We start from the raw sequence: 15,603 nt of genomic DNA, 5'->3' as shown, positions 1-15,603 counted from the left end.
CCCCCTCCCGGCACTCCCCCGGAGCCCAGCCTACTCTAACCACCCCCCCCCCCTCCCCCCGCCGCACACACACACACACAAGCCGAGACACACCTCTCCTCACGCAATCAGTCTGCGGCCACGCCATTTCCTGCCCAGAGCCAACCCCCCAGGCCGTCACTCACCTCCTCGCTGGTCGGTGTGAGCCTGGAGCACCGGGTCACGCCGATGAAAAGGAGGTTTGATTCACGTCGACGTGAACGGTCATCATGTCGACGGGACTTCGGCCCATCCGGAAGGGAGAATATCGGCAGGCCGAAAATCAGCTGCCTTGCGCAGACCCGTGACATTCTCCGCGGCAGCGGCGCCATTAACGCCCCGCCGACTTTTCTCCCTTCGGAGACTTCGGCGGGGGCGGGGGTGGGATTCACGGCGGCCAACGGCCATTCTCCGACCCGGCGGGGGGTCGGAGAATGACGCCCCATGGTGTGCCGTGTACGAAAAATGGCCGGGATTCTCTGAGCCTCCGCGCTCTCGGCGTGGGGGCAGAGAATGGGGCATCAGACCCGCGATCGGGTCCGACGCCTTCCTGCGATTCTACGGGGACCGGAGAATCGCTGCCAGTCGCGCGTGCCGGTTGACGCAGCGCCGGTCGGGGGCCATTGAAAGAGGTCGGCAACTGGCCGAGTTACCGCCGGCGTGGTTCACTCATGATTCCACCCGCCGAGCGTTTGGAGTGATGGCTGTGCAGTCACCGGGGGGTCTCCAGGGTGGCCAGGCTCGCGATCGGGGGCAACCGATCCGCGGGAGTGCGCGATCTGGGGTGGAGCCTATATTGTGGGACCGGCCCGCTGTGTGGGTCCACCATGATGCGCGGGGCCATCGGCGCAAGTGGCCGCCGCGCGCATGCGTGGACCCGCAGGCGGAAGTGCAGGGCCCCATATCGGCAACCGGAGCTGCGTGGACTACTGCGGGCCCTGCTAGCCCCCTTCAAAGTGGAGAATCACTCTGGACTTTCTAGAAAAAAGTCCAGAGTGATTTGTGCCCGTTTTCCCGTGGGTGTGGGGACATAGCCCCATTATCAGAGAAGTCCGCCCAATATTTTTTGCAAGCTACTCTATAATTATTAAACCTTGTTAAGAAAAAGATCAGCAGTCTTGTCTGAAGATTGAATAACTTGATTGAGATAGTACATCATTCATGAAACCATGTAAAGTGACATTTATTTGCAATTTTGTATTTTATGGGATCATGGCATGGGAAACCATCAGCTGTTTATCCCTTATTTGGAAAATTGGAGAAGTAAGCATGTGGCTACTTGACGTGGAAGACACTGAAATTGATATGGCATGCAAGCACAAAGTTCTGTAAGAATAAATAAGTAAATTTATAAATAGATGGCACAATAAATAAATTGGTAAATTTTGTAACGCTGGACTTGAAGCATTGATGTTGGAATATTCTCGGAGTGAGGTCAGACATGGTAGCAAGACCACGAGAATTATATCGCCTCAAAACTTTATTGGTTAAGCTTTGCCAAGTTGTATCGCAACATCTTACTTAATATGTTACAATTTGTATTTTAAAATCTTTACGACTTATATTGTAACTTGTTAATAAAACCTCTCAATACTTTGGATAAAAATGATCTCTAGACTCTTGATACTACAGACCAAATTTAATATATTTTACTCACAATGCCCACAAGCAACAATAAGATCAATGCTCTTAATTCTTTTGGCAGCGTTAAGTAGTGGAGTAAGGGAATAGGTAAGGGAGCATCAGCAAAACTCCTGCTCTTTATCAAAGAGTGTCATAGAAACTTTAACATATGTGGTTTTGGTTGAATATCTCATTCAATAATGCAGAATTTCCTCAGCACTGCAGTAGTGGCCAGACCAGATAATCTGCTCAAGTCACAATCAGCAGATTATTCATTGGAGAAAAGGGTCATAATGTACTCATAATGTACAATTGTGCTTGTAAAACTGTAATCATGAGACACTTATTTAATTATTATACTAATACCTGTTGCTGTTGACGTACATCCAGACGCATTCTCTTAGCTGCATTCTTGCTCTCGCTCTCACAAGCTGTGGCCAAGATATTCTCTGCTACTGCAGATGTGAGATGTGAAGGGATGGGACGTGACTGAAGAAAGAAATACAAAATAAATACAATACCATCCTTTAAAAAAGCGATAGTCAAAACCAACGCAATATCAGTTTCTTAAAAAAAAACATTATCACAAATCAATAGCATACCTGACTGCTCCGATATATTGTAAGCCAAAGAAAATAAATTACGAATCCTAACATTAAGAAAATACGCACTTAAGAGGTCCAATCTGGTAACGCCCCAAAATTCAATCAAAAACTCCTTTGTCTTGCTTTTCTGGAGACTGAATTCAGTCAACTTCATTAGCTTGCATATTTCTACAACCAGTGACATCTTCTGGGTAGTGTGCTGCAAATCAAGTGCTGGGTTACTATCTTGTCCATTAAACTCAAATGTCTTGTACCCTTTAAAGTTTATGAACGCATCTTACGGTATAATAAAATATTTTGGGCACTCTGCAATTCATCCTGGTACATAATGCTACATCATTTTTCAACCAGTTGTTTCAATATATTTGCATGCAAATACAAATATAAGAAAATTAAAGTTGTGAAGAAATGTGAAATGATTGATTTGAATAAAAAAACATGTGGGTTAAAACATATTCAAGTTGGAATTGCAATTAATATTAATAAGATTGGGTCTGAAGTTACTTGGTGAAATATTTCTAGAAACAGCCACTCTCTATGATATCTTCACAATTTGATTTCCAGTATTTTTTTATCTGAAGATTGAGAGCGTCAAAAAGATATATTCAAACTATAAATAATTATGACTCTTTTAATTAGACATCATTCATTTGTTTTAAAGTACTGATGGCACGATAAATTAACAACCAAGGGCTCATTCATTTTACATGGCTCTACCAGTGCACCGTTGGTAATTAATCGTTATAAATAACTGATTGTTGCATGGTAAGTTACTTCTGATGGTAAATTAGGGTGGCAAATGAGAAAGCTTATTCAACAACTGTCTTAACTACCAAATCTTGAATCAATACTCTTGATTTCTAAAAATCCTACATCGTAACACAAGAATTATTGGACATTAAATGTCTAAGGCCTCTCTAGTTTGGTTTCTACCACCTTGGCAGAAACAAAGATACAAAGGTAAGCATCATATTGTACCAAAGCCCAAAATGCAGAATATGACTGACTTGAAAAGAATAATGAAACTCAAGATTCACAGACCATCATACAAATTAAATTTTGGATGTGATGCTGAGCACAGAGCCTGAATAAATGCCCCAACCAACTTCCAGATATATTGCAAATGTAGCTACATTCAAACTACCATAGAACAAGTGGATGGAAATCAGGAACTCTTTCAATAACATGGAACAAAATGCATAAGGTCAATTAGTACTAATGCATTGGCACGAAGATAAAAATAGCTAAAATTAAAGAAGTTAATACTTGTACAGAAGGGGACTTTGACTCTATAAGTGAGACCACTGCCAAATAAGATAAATATCTTCCAAGTATCATTAAATCTGAAGTTTTCTAAAAGCATTTATATTGACCCAGACCTGCCAATAATGCCCAAGTAGATTGATGAGAACAAGATCAAGTAGGCTTTGCCCTCTTGTTGGGACTCAGCCAGCTCAATCAGTAGTGGTACCACCAAGTCATGCTTGATGATGGGCATTGAAATCCTCACCCAGAATGCACCCTGCCACCTTCAGTGCTTCTTTCAATTTGTGTTCAACATGGGGGAGTACTGATTCATCAGCTGAGGGAGTGGGAGAGTGGGATTTGGTGGCAATCAGCAGAGTTTCCTTGCCCATATTTGACTTGATGCCATCGGACCGTACAAGGTGCAGAGTCAATCATAGAATTTACAGTGCAGAAAGAGGCCATTCGGCCCATCGAGTCTGCACCGGCTCTTGGAAAGAGCACCCTACCCAAGGTCAACACCGCCACCCTATCCCCATAACCCAGTAACCCCATCCAACACTAAGGGCAATTTTGGACACTAAGGGCAATTTAGGACACTAAGGGCAATTTATCATGGCCAATCCACCTAACCTGCACATCTTTGGACTTTGGGAGCTTTGAATCTTGAGAGCTCACAGACCAACTCCCTTTTGGCACCTCTGGTGCGTCTATTCTGCTGTTGAAACATGATATACTCAGAGATGGTGATGATGGTGTCTGGGGCATTATTTGTAAGGTATGATTTTATTTTATTATGTCAGGCTGTTGTTTCAATAGTTTGTGGGACAGCTCTCCAAATTTTGGCTGAAACCCCCAGGGATTAGGACTTTGCAGGTGAATTGGGCATTGTGTGCCCTTTGTTGTTTCAAATGCTGAGGTCCATGCTGGGTGACCCATCCAGTTTTGTTCTTTTTTATTTTTCCGTAGCTGCTTGGCACAACTGAGTGGCCTGCCAGGCCATTTCAGAGGGCAGTTCAGAATGAATCAAATTGTTGCAGGTCTGGAGTCACATAAAGGCCAGACCAGGTCCTGACAGCAGATTTCATTCCCAAAAGAGTGTTAGTTAACCAGGTGGGTTTTTACAACAATTGTTTCATGGTCACCATTACTGGATGATCTTTTAATTTTAATTCAGGGTTTATTAATTAATTGAACTTAAATTCCATCAGCTGCCACGTGGGATTTGAACCAGTGTTCCAAGAGCATTGACTTGATCCTCAGGATTATTAGTCCGTTGACATTACCATTATGCCACTACCTCCCCGCAAATTGTTCAGCGTGTTTACTTTTGCGGCCTTCCCAGTATAGATTCTGCAGTTAATCACTTTTAACTTAAACTCTGTTCTGGAATCCTCATTATAGAAGGGAAGTGATAGCACTGGAAAGGGTGCAAAGGAGATTCACTAGGCTGTTGCCTGGGCTTGAGAATTTTAATTATGAAGTGAGATTGGGGTTGTTTTCCATGGAGTAGAGGAGACTAAGGGGGGATATGATTGAGATGTATAAAATTATGAGTGACATAGAGTGAGTAGACAGGAAGAAACTAGTCCCCTTGGTGGAGGGTTCAATGACCAGGAGGCATAGATTTAAGGTAAGGGGCAGAAGGTTTAGAGGGGATATGAGGAAAGTCCTTTTCACCCTGAGGTTGGTGTGAGTCTGGAACTCACAGCCAGAAAGGGTGATGGGGGCAAAGACTCTCATAACATTTAAGAAATATTCAGATGTGCACTTGTGATGCAAGGCATTCAAGGCTCTGGGCCAAATGATGGGGAGTAGGGACTGGAATAGTTAGGTGGCTGTTTTTGACTGGCATAGACATGATAGGCCGAAGGGCCTTTTTTATGCTGTAGACCTCAATGACTCTATGGCTCCACACTGTGGCGAACAGCGCGAGTATCCTGGGGTAATTTCTGTGATAGCTCCAGGCATCTAGCACAATTCTCCAATGGTAGGATAGTTTCCTAGGCCACCATGAAGCAGTTCGGGTAGTGTACTTTTACCCATTGAAGTTTAAAATCCCCAGGTAAATATAATATCATACATCGGCACTTCTTCAGGGTTCCGACATGCAATAATGGCAAAAGTCTGAACATTTGCTGCTGTTGCCATTGGAAGATCTGGGCTATTGCAATATCCGCATTGAAATGACATTGTTAAATATATATTAACAAACACACACATATATACATAATAGATATTAAATTATGAACACTAAGCACACATACAATCACCTTTGATCTCAATTAGGTATCCTGCGTAAAGGGGTAAACTTCACCTGGATTCAAAATTATTTAAATGCTGCAGCCATGTAGAACCTGTACATAACAACAGTTTCAAACAATTCTTTAAATTGATTTTGTGAAGCAATATTAGAATACATGAGAAAGCAATCTCCAACAATTTTTCCTTCACTCAAGTTGCTCATATCACTGAAAAGCTTCCAGGTAATCTGCTGAATCACCTTTTGAATTTTTAATAATACCAAAAAAGTTAAAAGAATCATCCAATCCTTTGGAACATTAAAAATGTCACTAGCTTAATTTTGCCAGTAAGTGGAGCTCTGTACGTACATTTAAGTAAGCATGCACGAAGTCTTGTTTTGTCTGAGCCTCAAGTATGAATTGATGCCATCTGTTTGAATTGCTCTCAGAAAGGGTACTGATATAAATCATATAAAATATCCAGCATTGGAAACATTACTAACACCAGAAGAGAGGAAGCTAATCCAGCAGATTAATATTCTACTTCCTCATTATCACACAATTGAGCGCTAGTGCTGATGAAACTAGCAGTACCAGAGGACAAAGGAAACTACAGCAGATTGCCTATTTTAAAATTTCAAAGTAATGGAGGCCACATTTATAGGGTGAGGAAGAAAGATTGGAATAGTACCTTACACCTATCTTCAAGGAAATAATTTTCCCAGATCAATTGGATGCACATCAGATATTACTAAATACCTATGAGCTCCAGTGGAACACAGCACACAAGAACTCTATTTAGGCTGTTCAATTTTATCAACCTCCAAGAAGTGATGTGGACAGAATTGCAACGTTGTTTAAATGACTTCCATGGTGTATTCTGGCACAGCTGGAATTCAGCCCATTATATCTAGTAGCAACATGTTGGAGCAGTGAGGTTAACTATACAGGTTAATGAGAATATTGTCCTACCACCTGCTTTCATTGTTGCTTTTAGCGGATACATCTAAGTTTTGGTGTAATACGTTTGAAGTATGTTCCATGCCACAATAATCCCTTATCCATGAGTGCAAGAAGGCAATGGTATAAAAGTTGCTTTAATCATTTTGACGGTTATCATTTTGGCTTTTACTAATTTGGGATAGAGATCCAATGTGTTTCATGTGTTTATCACAAGCACTGCTTGCTAATACTTGTCTTGCTTAGCATTTTAATCAACATGGGATGAATTTCATGCTAGTCAGGATAGCATGACAAACTGCTGCCTAAAGGGACTGAAATACCACCCATTCAGTCGCATCCAAGATGTCATCTAGTTACCAGGAACGTACAATCTGCAACCTTTCATGAGAGCTATTCTAACCGTGAAAATATAACAAAGGAATTCCTCTCTTTATGAATCCAGCTGCACTGCTCAGAGTCAGTCTAGATCTATATGCAAATCGATCTTTAGAAAACTATACAAAACTCCATTTAGAATTCTTTCTATGGATACCTGTAGTTTGACATCAGCTTCTCGGTTCTATCTGATCAATAGTTTACTAATGGTTGTAAAAAAAAATGGAGGACTTGAGAATGAGGTTAATGTTTGAGGAAAATGAAACTGTTTAAAGACAATTCCTAGCCTATTTTGTATCAGCTCCCAGTTTCTCCTTTGACTACAGCCCCGATAAGCAGCATATTGCACCTTGCAACAGAAAGATAAAGAGTTAAACAAGCCAGCTATTGATAACAAGCCATTATCACACAGCTGCAGATTGTGTGTTTGGAGATCGTTTTAATAATTCCAAAAGTTGAAACACTGGGATTTTCATTCAGATTGTTCTGATGTAAACAAGGATTGGAGCCTTCAAAGTCAATGCTGCTGAAAATATCTCTGTAGAATTAAATCATGTTGCCATGTTGAGCAGGTCATTTTTTTGGCAAAATAGCACTTTAATATTTAATTTTCTAACAAATGGACCCATTAATACATCACAATTCAACTGTATCAAACTCAATTTTAGAATGAACTGTTCTGCATTCAGCATCATACTGTTTCAAAAGCTCCGTCTTCATCAAAATCTGTTGTGCAATAAATTAAACGTTACACTTGAATAATTCTGTTGACATTCATTCTGGATGCTGGAGTACTTTTTTAGACCCAATTAGTTTTTTCATACAAGCAGATGAAAAATGTTCTTTATAAATGCTCTCTGTTGCTGACAATACAGCTTTCTTTTTATTGGTAAATTTTCGTTCAAACTTATATTTAATCATTATGTGTGCTTATTCTTCATTAAGTGAGGACCGCAACATTCTGTACTACTGCTGATGCCAGTGTTGTGGGGGCCCAAAACTCAGGAAATGTCAGCCAGAACATTTCCTGCTCAACTATAGGGTGCTGGCACAGGCATGTCATGCTTGTGCCAGACGTATGCAAAATGGGTAGATCACAACATAATTTGAAAATGAAATGAAATGAAAATCGCTTATTGTCACAAGTAGGCTTCAAATCAAGTTACTGTGAAAAGCCACATTACGGCGCCTGTTCGGGGAGGCAGGTATGGGAATTGAGCCTTGCTGCTGGCCTGCCTTGGTCTGCTTTCAAAGCCAGCGATTTAGCCCTGTGCTAAACCAGTCCCTTAGCATCTGATTTAAATTTGGTGCCGATCTGTCACTTTGGACTCACAGACCTGTGAATGCCCTTTCTTATTTACTTCCAGAGGGACACCCTACAATGCTATTTAAAAGGATCACCATTCAATTTTCAGGTTAGGTACTTTAACTTTTGTTGCTGTGGAGTTTGTGAATATACTGTGTTCAAGGTCGTTGGAGAAGTTGACTGATGTTTTTGGATTCACAAAGGTCTGGTGATTTGGACGTGAAGCACAGGCAGCAGAGAATGGGAGCTATGTGCGTAGAGAGGAGAAGGGCCCTCAACTGAAGGCCTACCCTCAAAGGTCTTCAAGGAGCACATCACCTACCTCCACCTCATCCAGGAGCAGTCTCTAACGTGTCTATGTTTCACCAAGGTAACTGAAATAATCCATTACCTGCAATTGGACCTTCAACCTCACAGCAGGTCAAGGGAAGTGCTGCCAGTGGCTATTAAGATAACAGTAGCCCTCAATTTCTATGTCAGTGGGTCCTTCCAGGTGAATGCAGGTGACATTTCCAATATTTCACAGTTAATCACAGAGGAGCTAATGGAGGCTCTGTACACAAGGAGAGAGGACTTCAACGTCTCTCTTACCAGAGAAAAGGACAAGCATGCGTGGGGCTGGCCAGGCTAACAGGAATTTTAACAGTGCCATCGACTGTGCATACATGGTTCTGTGGGCCCTAATATTAATGAGGAGATATACCCTTACAAGGGCTACTCTAGAAACGAGTAGTTGGTGTATAAAAATGCCCAGAAGCTCTTGTCCATGAATGCCTGCCTTTTTTGAGTCACCACATGGGTGAGAAGGGATATCCATTCTATATCTGCTCAGGAGTCTCCAAGTTTGTGGTGGTCTGCTGCGTGCTCCACAACTTTGTTCCAATCACAATGGAGTCCTTGCCAACTTTGCCTTTGGAGAGCACCTCAGGAGGAGAAGGAAGGGAAGGGGCATGCATTGCTTTGAATGGGACGTCTATGAGAGGATATTCAGATGCCCCTGAGATCCCACAAAACCTTCCCAGCACAGTTACAGAATCTATTGTAACCTGCTTTGGCTTGATTAGGGTGCTCTTTCCAAGGGCAGGTGCAGTCTCGATGGGCTGAATGGCCCTCCACCTGCACTGTAGGGATTCTATGAGTGCAGCTACCCTTTAAGAGGGCTGGCAGCTTTTAAGTATAAACTAGCTGTAAACTGTGCCATCCATGAATACTGCTGGGTGCTAGCTGCATGTGCAGCCAGTCAAACACATTTTGTGTTGGGCTGCACTCCACAATCTTGTTGACGAGCAACCAGCACAAAGGTTATGTGCTGCCTGCCTCAACGGGACCAGGCATGGGTGGTTGTGTACCATGGGCCTGTATCTGATAATGGGCCTAATCAAACATTTCCCTGATAAAGCAGTACAGGGCATCACTGCCATCAGCGGTCCCCAACAGAGTCAACAAAATATCTAACTTAATAAATAAAAGCAGAATATTGGAAATCTGAAATAAAAACAAATAATCTAACTTGTTCTGATTTGTCTTAGAAGCAACTGTGCTAACCACCGTGCTACCGTGCTGCCCCTGTGCTACCGTGCTTAACTCTATGTTCCGTAGTTCATCATTTACTTTGATGTTAGATTTCCCTCTGCTCCATCAATGAATGTAACTGAAATTTGTTACTACAGTACTAAATTAGTGACTTAATTTAAAAGAATCTTGGAGGCAAAACTCTATAATCCTGCCTGCCAGTGCAAGACTGTTTTTTTCAGCCACCTGTTGCTTTTGACTCCAAGCCTTGCCCACTTCCTGGTGTCATTGATGTCATGTTCTGTAGACTGGCCAAAGTAAATGATGAACTATGGAACATAGAGTTAAGCATGGTAGCACAGGGGCAGCACGGTAGCACAGTGGTTAGCACAGTTGCTTCACAGCTCTAGGGTCCCAGGTTCAATTCCCGGCTTGGGTCACTGTCTGTGTGGAGTCTGCACATTCTCGCCGTGTCTGCGTGGGTTTCCTCCGGGTGCTCCGGTTTCTCCCACAAGTCCCAAAAGACGTGCTGTTAGGTAATTTGGACACTCTTGTATTCTCCCTCTGTGTACCTAAACGTTTTCCCCGTGTCTGCGTGGGTTTCCTCCGGGTGCTCCGGTTTCCTTCCACAGTCCAAAGATGTGCAGGTTAGGTGGATTGGCCATGATAAATTGCCTTAGTGTCCAAAACGGTTAGGTGGGGTTACTGGGTTACGGGGATAGGGTGCAGGTGTGTGCTGAAGTAGGGTGCTCTTTCCAAGAGCCAGTGCATGATGTGTTGGGTAGGCTGGGTCGCTGTGGACTGCACTTGATGCAGTGTAGTGAGAGACAGACCTCCAACACTTGATAAGATGCAACACGATTTTATTTAACATCTAAACTATTATATGTTCAATTGTGGGTTGACACTATGCTGACTTGACTGGAGACCTGATACTAGCCTGATCAGACTTACTAGCTACCACATGGTGTTTGCACTGGCCAGCTCACTAACTCTGACTGTCTCAGAGGCTGGGTCCCGAGAGAGAGGGAAAACTGGTGCCCTCTGGCTTTATAGAGGTCGTGTCCTGTCTGGTGATTGGCTGCTCTGTTCTGTGTGCTCACTGGTCATCCTGTGTGTAAATCACTGCCTGTCTGCACTCCATTGTATCCATAGATATATATTATGACAGTGTAGACTCGATGGGCCGAATGGCCTCCTTCTGCACTGTAAATTCTATGATAACTAAGATAAATAAATTAATCAATTACTAACACTGACTATTTTAGAGCTACCGCAAAATATGTCTATCCCCTAGCACGACCTACACCCAACTCCCCAGCCACAGGGTCGCGTGGTGGGTTCACACTGCCACCTAGTGGTCGGGGATCATGCATATCATCACAATTGACATTTAAATATTTTGATTGATGCTGCTGCCATTTACAGCCCGAGTAAAAACAATCTGTTCAAGATTTGAAAATCGATGCCCCATAACTGGAAGTAAACACATACAAAGAAATAATTTTGGAAAGTGGAACTAATGTCAAATTAACTTAGTTTTTCTCATGTAGATAGCACCCTGCATTGGTGACATCCACAATACTATCTCTGCCCTCCCCCTTCTCAATTTAGATGTTCCCTTGGCGTCTTGGTCTATTTACATTTTGGCAGGATTTTATTTGTTTGCTTGTGTCAGCCATGGCAGGGCCCTCTACCTGGTTCTGTCTGTTTGCCGGTTAGAATGGACCGTTTCGCCCAGGATTGGGGGGGAGGGGGGGATGGGGGGGGTTTGGTACCCCTCCCTGTAGCCTTAGTCGGCCCCCAGCGGGCATCTCTGCCTTGTGTGTCTGTGCAGCTGGAAGTATTCAGATCTGGTGGTGTTGGTCCTTATGCTCACCATGGAGGCGTTGTACAAGAGTTTGCGCCATGCGCTGAACCCTGTCTCCAGCCCAAAACGCTCTGCTAACTCAATGAGGTACTTCCACTCGACTCTGCATCCAGGGAGATGATCAGCTCTGGTGTTCTCCCCCCAAATGGGGTCATTATCACATTTAGCAGTCGCCTGATGTTCGCTGTTAACTGTCTACCCTTAACAAAGACAGTCCGGCCTTCCGCGACCACCCCTGGTACCCAGTTCTCCAGTCGGTTGGCCAGGATTTTCACGAGTATTTTTCCATCTACATTGAGGAGCGAAATGGATCTGTAGGATCTGCATTCGGTTAGGACTTTGTCGTTCTTGGGTATCAGCGATATAATGGCTTGTGCCAGCCCCAGAAGTAGGGTGCTCCTCGCTAATGAGTCTGCAAACATCTCCCACATGTGTGGGGCCAGTGCTGCCGCACATTTGGTCCCAGCACCTGCCCCGCCTGCATGGAGCTAATGCCTTCTCCCAGTTCTAGTGGTTCTTCCTGCCGCCTCCTTCTATCATCCCCCACGAATGGCATGTCCAGTCCATCAAGGAACTGTTTAATCCCCGAGTCCCCGCCTGAGGGTTCAGAGGTGTACGGCCCTCGGTAGAAGCCCTGACTGCTTTGTTGAACTTTTTTGTTTCGGCTACCAGTCCGTCTTTGCTGTCCTTCACCTGGGCTAACTCTCTCGTGGCTACCTGCTTTCTCAGCTGGTGAGCCAGCAGGCGGCTGGCTTTGTCTCCATGTTCGTAGAAGGTCCCCTGTGTCTGGCGGAGTTGGTGCACTGCTTTCCGGGTGGATAGCAGATTAAAGTCTATTTGTAGCCTTTTCCTCGCCGCCAGAAGCTCTACAGTCAGGGCCTCGGAGTATCGCCTGTCTACCTCCAGAATGGAGTCGATCAGTTGTTGCCTAGCCGCCCTCTCTTCCCTGTCCCTGCGTGCCTTGTAGGCGATAATCTCTCCTCTGATCACAGCCTTCAGCGCCTCCCAGAACGTGGAGGGTGAGACCTCCCCATTCCAGTTGTTGGTAATATACCCATCTATGGCCTGTGATATTTTCTGGCAGAAGACCTTGTCGGTCAGGAGGGCCGTGTCCAACCTCCATGGGCATAGCCGGTCTCCAACCTCACATCCATGTGGTGTGGAGTGTGGTCGGAGATTACGATTGCGGAGTATTCCACTCTTACTATCCCTGGAAGCACCAATTTCCCCACCATAAAGAAGTCAATATGGGGAGAGACTTTGTGTACTTGTGATAGAAATCAGAACTCCTTCTCACCCAGGTGCATGAACCTCCATGGGTCCCCTGCCCCCATCTGCTCCATAAATGTCCCCAGTTCTCGAGCCATGTTTGTCATTTTTCCCGTTTGGAGGTTTGACCTGTCCATCAGCGGGACCTGTAGACAGTTAAAGACCCTCCCCCCCCCCCCCAATGATTAGTCGGTGGGTGTCTATTTCGGGGATTTCCAACATGGTCTTTTTTACGAATTCCACGTTGTCCCAGTTGGACACGTATACATTCGCCAGGACTACCGGTGCCCCGTCTAGGACACCGCTGACCATGCCGTACCGACCCTCTGGAATCATAACTGTCCTCGTTGCGTTAAATGTCGTCCTCTTGCTCAGTAGTATGGCTACATCCCTAGCTCTCGTCCAGTAGCATAATTGGTAAGTCTGTCCCACCCATCCATTCCTTACCTGTAGTCGTTCCTTCTCCCTCAGGTGTGTCTCTTGGAGAAAGGCTATGTTGGCTTTCATACTTTTCAAGTGGGTTAAAACTCTGGATTAAATCACTGGGCTGTTAAGTCCCCTGATGTTCCAGGTGACTATTCTGATGGGAGGGCAGGGGGGAGTTAATTCCCCCCCCCCACCACCCCGACTTCCTCCTGCGGGTTCACCCACTTACCTTGTGGATGTGCCCCTGCACTTCGGGGTTTCAAAATGGTCACGGTCACCGTACTCACCCAGGCTGAGTGAGTGGGCACATGCATGGTAGATGCGATATAATGCGGACAAATGCGACATTATCTGCTTCGGTAGCATAAATAGGATTGCAGATTATTATTTGAGTGGGTGTAAATTGAGAGAGGTGGATACTTAGTGAGACCTTGGTGTCCTCATGCATCAGTCGCTGAAAGTAAACGCGTAAGTACAGCAGGCCGTTAAGAAGGCAAATAGTATGATGGTTTTCATTGCGAGAGGATTTGAGTATAAGAGTAGAGATGTTTTACTGCAATTGTATAGGGCATTGGTGAGGCCGCACCTGGAGTATTGTGTGCAGTTTTGGTGTCCTTATCTAAGGAAGGATGTTCTTGCTACAGAGGGAGTGCAGCGAAGGATTACCAGACTGATTCCTGGGATGGCGGGACTGTCATATGAAGAGAGACTAAATTGGTTAGGATTATATTCACTGGAGTTTAGAAGAGTGAGAGGGCATCTCATTGAAACTTATAAAATTCTAACAGGATTGAAAAGGGTAGATTCAGATAGAATGTTCCCGATGGTGGGGGTGACCAGACTAGAGGTGACAGCCTCCGAAGTCAGATCGGCCTTCTTGAAAGTGAACCCTCGCAAAGCAACAGGTCCTGACCGAGTCCCTGGTCATGCACTCAGATCTTGTGCGGACCAAATGGCGGACATCTTCAACCTCCCCCCCCCTAGTAATGGCAGGGGGGGTGGGTACCGGAGCAATAGGTCAGAAGGTGAAAGCATTGAGGGAGAACTAGGGAATAGGGCCAGTATGGCTCTGAGGAAGAGCAGACAGGGAGATGTTGCTGCAAACAGCGGGTCTGGTGGCCTGAAGTGCATATGTTTTAATGCAAGAAGTATTACGGGTAAGGCAGTTGAACTTAGAGCTGGGAACTATGATGTGTTGCCATTACAGAGGCCTGGTTGAGGGAAAGACAGGATTGGCAGCTAAACATTCCAGGATTTAGATGTTTCAGGCGGGATAGAGGAGGATGTAAAAGGGGTGGCGGAGTTGTGCTACTGGTTGGGTGAATATCACCGCTGTACGACGGGACGACACCTCAGAGGGCAGCGAGGCTATATGGGTAGAGATCAGGAATAAGAAGGGTGCAATCACAATGTTGGGGGTTTACTACAGGTCTCCCAACAGCCAGCGGGAGATAGAGGAGCAGATAGGTAGACAGATTTTGGAAATGAGTAAAAACAACAGGGTTGTTGGGATGGGAGACTTCAACTTCCCCAATATTGACTGGGACTCGCTTAGTACTAGGGGCCTAGACGGGGCAGAGTTTGTAAGGAGCATCCAGGAGGGCTTCTTAAAACAATATGTAGATAGTCCAACGAGGGAAGGGGCTGTACTAGACCTGGTATTGGGGAATGAGCCCGGCAGGTGGTAAAAGTTTCAGTAGGGGAGCATTTCGGGAACAGTGACCACAATTCAGTAAGTTTTAAAGTGCTGGTGGACAAGGATAAGAGTGGTCTTAGGGTGAATGTGCTAAATTGGGGGATGGCTAATTATAACAATATTAGGCAGGAACTGAAGAACCTAGATTGGGGGCGGATGTTTGAGGGTAAATCGACATCTGACATGTGGGAGGCTTTCAAATGTCAGTTGAAAGGAATTCAGGACCGGCATGTTCCTGTGCGGAAGAAGGATAAATACGGCAAATTTCGGGAACCTTGGATAACGAGAGATATTGTTGGCCTCGTCAAAAAGAAAAAGGAGGCATTCGTCAGGGCCAGAAGGCTGGGAACAAACAAAGCCTGTGTGGAATATAAGGAACGTAGGAAGGAACTTATGAAAGGGGTCAGGAGGGCTAGAAGGGGTCACGAAAAGTCATTGGCAAATAGGGTTAA

General features: G+C 44.7%; 1 protein-coding gene across 3 annotated transcripts in view; it reads right to left on the bottom strand.

Moving 5' to 3' along the window:
- LOC140385559 (nucleolar protein 4-like) overlaps positions 1–15,603 on the bottom strand; it is a 635,493-nt gene that overhangs the window by 80,083 nt on the left and 539,807 nt on the right. For all 3 annotated transcript variants that reach the window (XM_072467836.1, XM_072467837.1, XM_072467835.1), the window contains one exon: positions 2,008–2,130. In XM_072467836.1, coding sequence (XP_072323937.1) covers positions 2,008–2,130 — 123 coding nt within the window. The remainder of the gene's footprint in view (positions 1–2,007; positions 2,131–15,603) is intronic.

The sequence above is a fragment of the Scyliorhinus torazame genome, chromosome 11 (assembly GCF_047496885.1).
Source record: "Scyliorhinus torazame isolate Kashiwa2021f chromosome 11, sScyTor2.1, whole genome shotgun sequence".
Taxonomy (NCBI): Eukaryota; Metazoa; Chordata; class Chondrichthyes; order Carcharhiniformes; family Scyliorhinidae; genus Scyliorhinus; species Scyliorhinus torazame.
The sequence above is the reverse complement of the archived record's forward strand: the minus strand, read 5'-3'. Positions and strand labels throughout refer to the sequence as shown.